This window comes from Mandrillus leucophaeus, unplaced genomic scaffold, assembly GCF_000951045.1.
Source record: "Mandrillus leucophaeus isolate KB7577 unplaced genomic scaffold, Mleu.le_1.0 Scaffold61, whole genome shotgun sequence".
Lineage (NCBI taxonomy): Eukaryota > Metazoa > Chordata > Mammalia > Primates > Cercopithecidae > Mandrillus > Mandrillus leucophaeus.
The window spans coordinates 4,835,264-4,845,600 of record NW_012106586.1 but is presented as its reverse complement, the minus strand read 5'-3'; the positions used below and the strand labels follow the sequence as shown (position 1 = coordinate 4,845,600).

Here is a 10,337-nt window from a genome sequence, read left to right as displayed (position 1 = left end):
AAAAAAAAAAAAAAAAAAAAGAAAAAGAAAAAGGAAATTCTAGGTCGGGCGCGGTGGCTTAGCCTGTAATCCCAGCACTTTGGGTGGCCAAGGCAGGCAGATCACCTGAGGTTGGGAGTTCGAGACCAGCCTGACCAACATGGTGAAACTACGTCTTTACTAAAAATACAAAAATTAGCCAGGCGTGGTGGCAGGCATCTGTAATCCCAGCTACTCAAGAGGCTGAGGAAGGAGAATCGCTTGAACCTGGGAGGCGGAGGTTGCAGTGACCCGAGATTGTGCCATTGCACTCCAGCCTGCGTGACAGAGCGAGACTCCATCTCAAAAAAAAAAAAAAAAGAAATTCCTTGTGACTAAATGTTCAATTTGTGATGGTCCTGTTTGTTCTGGAAAAGCAGTCTAATATGATTGTTTAAAGATATAGAATCTAGAGCCAGATAGATTTGAACCCTGGGTTTGAACCCTAGTTTGTTTAGCAGCTGTGTGGCCTTGGACAAGTTACTTAACCTTTCTGTGCCTCATCAGAAGGATGGGGATGACAACAAGTACTTATAAGATTGCTATGATGAGTAAATGAATTGATATATATAAAGCACATAGAACAGTGCCTAGCCGTTAGTAAGTATGGTATAAATGTTTACATAGTTTTTCATATATGCCAAAGCTAAGTTCTCACAAAGTAAAAATTCATGCAGTTTGAACTAATTAAAATTTACTAAACAACTTTTTTTTTTTCTTTTTAAATGGGACCAAATAGAAGGAGAAAAAGTACCAAATACTTTGTTCCAAAGTGGTACAAAAGTTCGCTTTCTGCTGAGGCAGGGAGAGGGGTTTTGTTCTGTTGAATACTTGGGAGTCTTGGCTGATTTCCCTTGCAGGTGACACCTTGGCCCTCCTCTGTTCCTGTGGGAACTCGGGTGACCTTTGAAACTTTAGCTTCCCCATCCCTTACTGCGTCCCCTTCAGTGCTGTGAAGAAAAGGATGCTTACCTTGCTAAACTTCGTGAAAGCCCAATCATGCTTTTTCTCTTCTCTCTTTCTTCTCTTTTTTTCCTTGATCTTCTTTCTCATCTTTTTCCTTTCTTTCCGTCTTTAAACAACAGCAACAAAGAGATCTCCAAACATGAACAATTTTAAACTGTTTTATTATGTAATTCTACTTAGTGTTATTCTAATTCATTGAGATAATGAGTAACTAGCCAGCTCCCTTATGAGCTCTTAGCTGAAACCATAGATTTGGGCTTGTTTACCTTTTGACCTTTTGCTTACCATTTGACCCTTAAAAATGGCTCTAGAACTTTGTTCTCCTCTTGAGCATTCATTTGTAATTTTAAAACTTGTTTAACCAAATGGTACTTATTTTCTAATTGCAGTTGTAAAGAAGAAAGTCCAGCAGTTGTTAAAAAGGAGGAGAAAGTGCTTCATGAATTATTTGGGACGGACATAAGGTGCTGTGCCAGAAATGAACTGGGCAGGGAATGCACCAGGCTGTTCACAATAGGTAACTCTATAATATCACGTACTTTCATTTTCAGTGACTATTTCTTAGCAACGATCAGGGACTAACAGTAACTGCATAGGTGATCATTCAACTTCAGAAATCCTGTCGTTCCTTTAGGCCCCAGTAAATGCAATATTATGGATTCTGTAAATGCTGATTTATTCATAAAAGAGAAGAGTCAGTCTCTAAAAGCTTCTTTGATTAATGTGGTTAGTAATATTTGAGATGATGCTAAAGTCTTTGTTCAGAATGTTCAGGATATCCTTTGTGATGAGGCAATAATCACTTTCTTTTTTCTCACTTGGGATGTTTTCATCTCCTAGATCTAAATCAAACTCCTCAGACCACATTGCCACAATTATTTCTTAAAGTGGGGGAACCCTTATGGATAAGGTGCAAAGCTGTTCATGTGAACCATGGATTCGGGCTCACCTGGGAATTAGAAAACAAAGCACTCGAGGAGGTAAAAGGACAAGTTTGTATTCTGAAAATGCAGGAACAATTAACTAACAGTCCGGATTGAAAACATTAAATGCAAACTCTGTTTTATTAAAACCTAGGGCAGCTACTTTGAGATGAGTACCTATTCAACAAACAGAACTATGATACGGATTCTGTTTGCTTTTGTATCATCAGTGGCAAGAAACGACACGGGATACTACACTTGTTCCTCTTCAAAGCATCCCAGTCAATCTGCTTTGGTGACCATCGTAGGTAATGCAGGCTACTCACACAATCTTTATTCCTATTTTTAGTTGCTTTAGAGTGGAATGTGAGGTATGCGGTACAAATTCGGATTTCAATATAATGCTACTCTCAAACACTAAGAAAGAAACCGAGTTAGAATAGCTTTGCAAAGATAATCTGCTCACCGTGTTCCTTTTCCCGTGAAACCAGGCCCGCTTGAATGCCACTGTGTTTGCACATAACACTTTGTAATATGACCATCTGTTTGTGTGCTTTTATCCCCCAGTAGACTGTAAGTTTCCTAAGGACAAGGACAATTCATTCTATCCTTGTAGTTCCAGAACCTGACACAGAGCCTGACACAAAATAGAATATAAATACTGGTTCTAAGAACCAACTAGCCTCACTGTTAGGGCAGTGAGCACTGAGAGACAGTAGAAGCCCTTAGATGCCCTGAAATTTTGGTGGGGTATGTAGGATCCGAAATGGAACACAATTCAATAATCTCAGATTAGGGTACAGCGTTCAGCCATAATGAAAATGCTAAGAAACACAGCGATGCTCTTAGCAGATTAATAAGGAAGTGTTCCATAAGGCAACCTCATGAATATTGCTAGCCAGATTGCTCTTTTATTTGTGCCTTGAGTTTATTTTACTCTCTCTCATCAACGAGAGAGTGGTGCTGGCTGAGAGCAGGGGCTTCCAGACTCTAAGGAGACCCCTAGTGTGTACCCGGGAGTGGGGGATCCTTTCAACCTTTGGAAATTGTCTGCAAAATCTGTAGGTTTATTTATACATTTCTCTGGGAAGACAGTCAATTATCTACATCCCATTCTTTTTGTTTCCTTCCTTCTTTTTTTAAACATTTCTTAACTTCGAAAGATGATGAGCTCAGGCTTAGAACTAGGGATAGGACTCCTGGGTTTTCACTCAGATTGTCCAACCTGACCTGCAGCATGCCAACGCCTGAGTTTTCCTGTGTTAAACTGATGAATACAAGTTTATTTTATCTTCTCAGTACGTTTCCATATGAATATTATTAACTAACTCATAAATGCCTATTTTTTCTTACAGAAAAGGGATTTATAAATGCTACCAATTCAAGTGAAGATTATGAAATTGACCAATATGAAGAGTTTTGTTTTTCCGTCAGGTTTAAAGCCTACCCACAAATCAGATGTACATGGACCTTCTCTCGAAAATCATTTCCTTGTGAGCAAAAGGGTCTCGATGACGGATACAGGTGAGACCACAAAGGACTCTTAAGATACCATTTTTAGCATAATTCTCCTTGCTTGTTGCCCTTGAGAAGGACAGTTTTATACTTATGGAAGCAAATTCACTTATTATAAGTTTATTATTGAGTTGAAATTGGAGATGAGAAAACAATAAGCAGATGTGAGGATACAGTAGCAGTCTTACTATTGCTTTAGATAATATAACCTGCTGCATGAAAACAGAAAGAACCGTATTAGTCTGGTCTAGTTTGAGTCTGGTTCTCTGGCATTTTTTGAGTCACAAGGTAGTTACTTCCTGTTTGAGAGTGCGGTGTATAGTACACTGAGTCTCCCCTAAAACATTTGCAGATGATTGAGGAAGTAAAACTCCTTAAAAACAGAAAAACATTACTCATAGGTGTATTGATTTAAATTTTCAGAAAATACATGCAGAAATAGCCCAATAATAAGAGCTGAAGAAAAATGTTTTCCTCAGGATTTGTATGAGAAACTATGCAAGATTCTTTTTTTAGGAAAAACAATTTTTCTTTTCTTTTTCTTTCTTTCTTTTTTTTTTTTGAGATGAGGTCTCACTCTGTCACCCAGGCTATAGTGCATTGGTGCAATCTTGGCTCACTGCAACCTCCACCTCCCAGGCTCAAGTGATCCTCCCACCTCAGCCTCCCAAATAGCTGGGACCACAGGTGCACACCACCACATCTGACTAATTTTTTGTATTTTTGATAAGACATGGTTTTTCCATGTTGCACAGGCTGGTCTCGGGCTCCTGAGCTCAGGAGATTCACCCTACCTGGGTCTCCCAAAGTGCTGGGATTACAGGCGTGAGCCACCGCACCCAGCCGAAAGGTTGTCTTGTGGGAGGAATTCTCCATTCCTTCTTTGGAAAACAAAAAACAACCTTCCCCTATATCTTCTATAGTTATGACATCTCTTGTTTCTTTAAACTAATGCTATGGAACATGGTTTTGGACTAGAGTATGAGAGACTGAGACGCACATGTTATCTTTCAAACAAGTCAATGGACTAGAATAAATCATCCTTTCTCAGCATGTGGTCTGTTGAACAACTAAATAAGAATCATCTGAGCAAATGCTCAAAATGTGGATTCCTGGCTCCCATTCCAGACATGCTGACTCAAAACTGGGGCAAAACGCTCAGACTCTGCTTTTTTAATGAGAACCTTTGGTGATTCCTATCACAGGTCTAGATCTGTGCTGTCCTGTACAGTAGCCACCAACCACATGTGGATATTGAGAGCTTGAAATGTGTCTGGTCCAAATTGAGATGTACTCTAATTATAAAATACACACTAGATTTTGAAGACTTAGTATGAAAAAAATGTAAAATATATTATTAATAATTTTTATATTGGCTATAAAATATAAATTTTATATATTTTATAACATTTTATTTAATTTTTATAAAATTTTATTTTTTAATAAATAAAATGGGTCACACCTGTAATCCCAGCACTTTATGAGGCCAAGGCAGGTGGATCGCTTGAGCCTAGGAGTTTGAGACCAGCCCAGGTAACATGACAAAATTCCATCTCCACAAAAAATACAAAAATGAGTTGAGTGTTGTGGTGTACACCTTTAGTCCCAGCTACTTGGGAGGCTGAGGTTGGAGGATTGATTGAGCTCAGGTGGTTGAGGCTGCAGTAGCTGTGATCACACCACCACACTCCAGCCTGGATGACAGAGCAAAACCCTGCCTCAAAAAGAAAAATAATAATAAAATTAAAACAATTTCTATGTTGATTATATATTAAAATAATAGTATTTTGGATATATTGCATTCAATGAAATCTATTATTCAACTTAATTTCACCTGCTTCCTTTTACTTTATACAGCCAACAGAATTTATAAATGATATACAAGACTTGCAGTCATGACTGACATTGTATTTCATTGGCTAGCACTGTTCCAGATGAAGAGTAGGAGTTCTTTTCACCTTGATTCTGCTACGTGTTTGTTTCATGATTACTGTGCTACTCTTTATACCTAAAAGGGATTTGTACTAAAAGTCCCTTGTTGGGACTTTTAGAATCTCAGTGCAGGGTTTGCATGGAGTTGTCTGCCGTCTGTTACTGAAACCCCACAATGTTCAGAGCATTCATTTTTAAGGTAATTAAGAATGCAGACTGGTCTGGGAGTTGACTGAAACACACTCCCCCAAACTCAGGGTTTGTCAACAGTGGCACTGCTGACATGTTGAGCTGGATAATTCTTTGTTGTGGAGGACTGTTCTGTGCATTGTAGGATACTTTTCAGCATCCCTGGCCTCCTCTCACTGGATGCCAGGAGCACGTTCCCCTTTCCCAGTGTGACAGTATCTCCAGACTGCCAAATTGAGAAAAATAACCCCTGGCAATGTTTTTTGAGAACCATTGCCTTAGAGGCATCACCCTGCAGTCGTCATAAGCTCTTATTGAGAAACATCAAGCTTGTTTTTTTTTTTTTTTGAGACAGAGTCTCACTCTGTCACCCAGACTGAAGTGCAGTGGCACGATCTTGGCTCACCAAAAGCTCCTGGGTTCAAGCAATTCTCCTGCCTCAGCCTCCCAAGTAGCTGGGATGATAGGTGCACGCCACTATGCCCAGCTAATTTTTTGTATTTTAAATAGAGACGGGTTTCTTCATGTTGGCCAGGCTGGTCTTGAACTCCTAACCTCAAGTGATCCAACTGCCTCAGCCTCCCAAAGTGCTGGGATAACAGGCGTGAGCTACCGTCCTTGGCCTATCAAGCTTTTAAATGGAGAAGGTTGGGGATCCAGCCCCTCTCTACCCTAGTTGACTTGATTACCCCTTGGCCTGTGTTCAGAAGGAAATCAGCATATCACTGTCCCCTCTCTCCTTTGTATCCTATCCGCATGTTAGATAAGCTGTTAGCGTTATGGGAATCTCTTCTGAACCTAATTCAAAGAGATAAGAGGTCAATTCAATTTAGTTCAACAAATATGACTTTAATATCCTCTTGATGGGTGTGATGCTGTGAAGGGCTGCCAGAGTGAATAAGGTAATGTTGCTTTCCCTCTCCCCCCAGAATGTACACAGATTGCCACTGTGCTGGTGATATCTGGTATATCCTTTTGAGATTTTACAGAATCGCCAGTTGGGGACCGTGTCACTGACATATGGGTCATGGGCCAGTGGGCTACTTCCTGTAGCTTCATTCCATGGCCACAATCCATACCTATGACCTCAGGTTGTTATCTTATAGAGGTAGCCAAATGAATGAATTAGGGGAGATCCTGTCTCCTATAGCGTTTTGTACCTCACTCATTCCTACTTATCTGGTAACAGAGTTACCTCCTTGTATGTTGCATCTCACCAGGGAGTTTATAAACCCTAAGAATAGGTGTGCTGCCATATTTCTCTATCTTCGTACAATGCCTTGTTCAGTAAGTGTGTGTTTAATATATGAATGAATTCATCATCATATCTGGAATGCAGCTCACAGTGCAGTCTGGGCCAAAGATGAGTCAGCGGCATCCTTTTCACTTCAAGGACCACACACGTGGTTCTTAGCACAACACCCAATACTCAGTGTTTATTGTATTGAAAAGTTCTTGAAGAGCTACAGTGTTTGTGCTAATAATGTGCATTGTTGGTAATAATAATGTACCAGGTGTTGTGGGCCACTGACGACACACAGCAAAGGAAAGATGGGCCCTCCTTCTTCATGAAAAAATGTGCTCAAAATACTGAACAAGAAATGAACAACACAAAATTTGAACACGACTCTGAGTGCTCTAAATGTCTTTTTCTTTCCACACGAGGCTCTATGTTGAGATGGGGATGGCAGACTAGATTACAGTCAGGGGTCATTTACACTTTTCTTTCTTTTTACTTTTTTTTTTTGGGACTAAGTCTCACTCTGTTGCCCAGGCTGGAGTAGGGTGGCGTGATCTTGGCTCACTGCAACCTCTGTCTCCCGGGTTCAAGTGATTCTCCTGCCTCAGCCTCTGTAGTAGCTGAGATTACAGGCATGAGCCACCCTGCCTAGTGAATTTTTTTGTATTTTTAGTAGAGACGGGGTTTCGCCATGTTGGCCAGGCTGGTCTTGAACTCCTGACCTCAAATGATACGCCCACCTTGGCCTCCCAAAGTACTGGGATTACAGGTATGAACCAGCACGCCCGGCCCTTCTTTTCGCTTTTTTTTTTTTTGAGATGGAGTCTTGGCTCTGTCGCCCAGGCTAGAATGCAGTGGCTCAATCTTGGCTTGCTGCAACCTCCGCCTTCCAGGTTTAAGTGATTCTGCTGCCTCAACCTCTTGAGTAGCTGGGATTACAGGCATGCACTACCCTGCCTGGCTAATTTTTGTATTTTGAGTAGAGACAGGGTTTCACCATCTTGGCCAGGCTGGTCTCGAACTCCTGACCTCGTGATCCACCCGCCTCGGCCTCGCAAAGTTCTGGGATTACGGTCATGAGCCACCTTGCCTGGCTTCTTTTTGCTTTTTAGAGTCAGGGTCTCGCTCTGTTGCCCAGGTTGGATTCTAACTCCTGGGCTCACGTGATCCTCCTGCCTTAGCCTCCTGAGTAGCTGCAGCTTGGCATGTGCCACTGCACCCGTCTTTCCTTTTGACTTTTTATTATAGAAAGTTTCAAATTTACTAATAAGTTGAAATAATAGTGCATGAGCATTCTTTACCTACCACCTAGATTCAACAATTTAATTGAGCCGAATTTGGTTTGTGAAGTACAGTATTTTAGTCATGTATCAAGATTTCATAGGCAAAGTGATACAACTTTAAAAAAATCTGTAACCGAAAGGGCCCTGTAATAACAGTACCCCTGAAAAAACTTTGGTGTGGTCATGGTATGTGCACCAGAAATCTCTCGGCTTCCCCACTTTCATGGCTTCATTTCTCCAATTTACTTCCTCAAATATGACGCCAAAGTTTACTAGGGCTTGCCTTTATATGTTTACATTTTTATAACTTTCTAGCCGTCCTGGTGTCCTGGTCCTGATAAAGGTTTCCAGGATATTTCACCCATTCGTTTGTATAATTTCGTATCTCTACAGACTTAATTACAAATACCAAATCTACCTTAGCTTTTTCCGATTTCATGGGAAAAAATAGGAATGGGACTGTTGTAATTACTTAGTAACCTCTTCTGAAACCTTCTCCTTAGCCTTGCCTAAGCCTGATGTTTTCCTTGTTCCTGAAATATTTAATTTTCCAACTCTGTGAATCTAGGTTTTGCCCACAGTAGGCACTAACCGAGTGCTTACGGGGTAAACAGCTGTGTGGTGGTCGTTTGGGTTCTGGGTGGGGAGCCAGCGTCCTGCTCAGAAGAACCACAAACTGAAAAGCAGGCTGTCACATGAAATGAGTGACACACAATTACAGAAGATTATGGAACCTGGGAGAGGAGCTTTTTTTTTTTTTTTTTCCTGTTTTCTGAAGGAGTTGAGCCTTGAGTATAGACAGAAAGGAGGGAAAATGAGGGAAAAGTTTGAGTCTAGTGAAATACCAGCAGCTCCTACCTAGATCCCGTTCCTGTTCACTTCTGCGGTCTGAGACAGCATTCCTGGCTGCAGGTCTTCCCAAGACCCCACTCAGTTGTGAGTTATTAACCATATCTTATGAAGCCATTCTGCGAGAATAAAAGATCCTTCTTTGAGTTCTTATCATGTGCAAAATCCTATAGGTGCATTACCTCATTTAACCCTCATAATCCCATTTTATGAAATGTGGAAATTGAGGCTAAATTACTTGCCCAGTCACAGAAGGCAAAGCCAACATCCTTTATTCATTCTTTTTTTCTGAAATTGCCTTAAAAAAACACCATAATTCCGCTTCCAGAGATAACATTGCAGACTTTTTCTATGTAACCACCATGATAGAAACATACAATATGGATCTTTGTATAAACATGAAATAATGTACCATTTGTAGTCTGATTTTTCACTTAAAATATATCATGAGCATCTTTCTATATTAATAAGTATGTTGTTATATCTACCTTATTGTTTTAATGGCTGCATAGTTTTCCACTTTTTAGAAATTTTTATTTTAACTCCTGTTGATGAGTATCAACTTTACTTTTTTTCCTTTCTCTTTCTTTGACGTTTTTTTTTTTATTTTGTATTTTTATTTATTATTATTATTTTTTTAGATGGAGTCTCGCCCTGTCGCCCAGGCTGGAGTGCAATGGCATGATCTTAGCTCACTGCAACCTCAACCGCAAGCGATTCTCCTGCCTTAGCCTCCCGAGTAGCTGGGATTACAGGCGCGTGCCACCGCGCCCGGCTAATTTTTTGTATCTTTAGTAGCGATGGAGTTTCACCATGTTAGCCAGGCTGGTCTTGAACTCCTGACCTTAAGTGATCCTCCTCCTTCAGCCTCCCAAAGTGCTGGGATTGCAGGCGTGAGCCATCGTTCCCAGCCAAGAAACCCCTTTTCTTAGTTGTAACCAGAACGCATCTTCTTAGGCACCAAGATACTGTTTCACTGTAAACTCAAATGTCCTGACATCCGTCTCCTGTCAACTGGCCATTTATAGAAAACCCCTAGGTGAAAGAGGAAGCTTTGCATCTCCCAATCAGCGTAACTGGTTAGTCCCCTTGGAATTCCCATGGGGTCAGGACACAGTTGTCATTGTAGTTGTGATTGTTTCCAGGGTTAACTGTCATAAGCACGAGGGAAGGTAGTTTAAAGCGATCTGGATATTCAGTTTTGTGTTCCTGCTAATTATGTGACCAATTTCCTACCTGGTGTTTGTTCAGAAGAGTGAAAAATATTTCAGGTGCTCTCTCTTCTAAACCGTGGCAAACCACACTCTGTTAAGACAGCACAGAAGACTGAGGAAGAAAAACGTTTATGAAACATTTTGCTTTGGTCTGCCTCATGAGAAGTAATTGTACTGGTCATTTCTTTTTCCACTGAATTGACTGGTG

General features: G+C 40.7%; 1 protein-coding gene across 1 annotated transcript in view; it reads left to right on the top strand.

Annotated features, from left to right (window-relative positions):
- FLT3 (fms-related tyrosine kinase 3) overlaps window positions 1–10,337 on the top strand; it is a 71,979-nt gene that overhangs the window by 24,087 nt on the left and 37,555 nt on the right. The window contains exons 5-8 of the mRNA XM_011999976.1: window positions 1,374–1,501; window positions 1,825–1,964; window positions 2,062–2,215; window positions 3,263–3,431. Coding sequence (XP_011855366.1) covers window positions 1,374–1,501; window positions 1,825–1,964; window positions 2,062–2,215; window positions 3,263–3,431 — 591 coding nt within the window. The remainder of the gene's footprint in view (window positions 1–1,373; window positions 1,502–1,824; window positions 1,965–2,061; window positions 2,216–3,262; window positions 3,432–10,337) is intronic.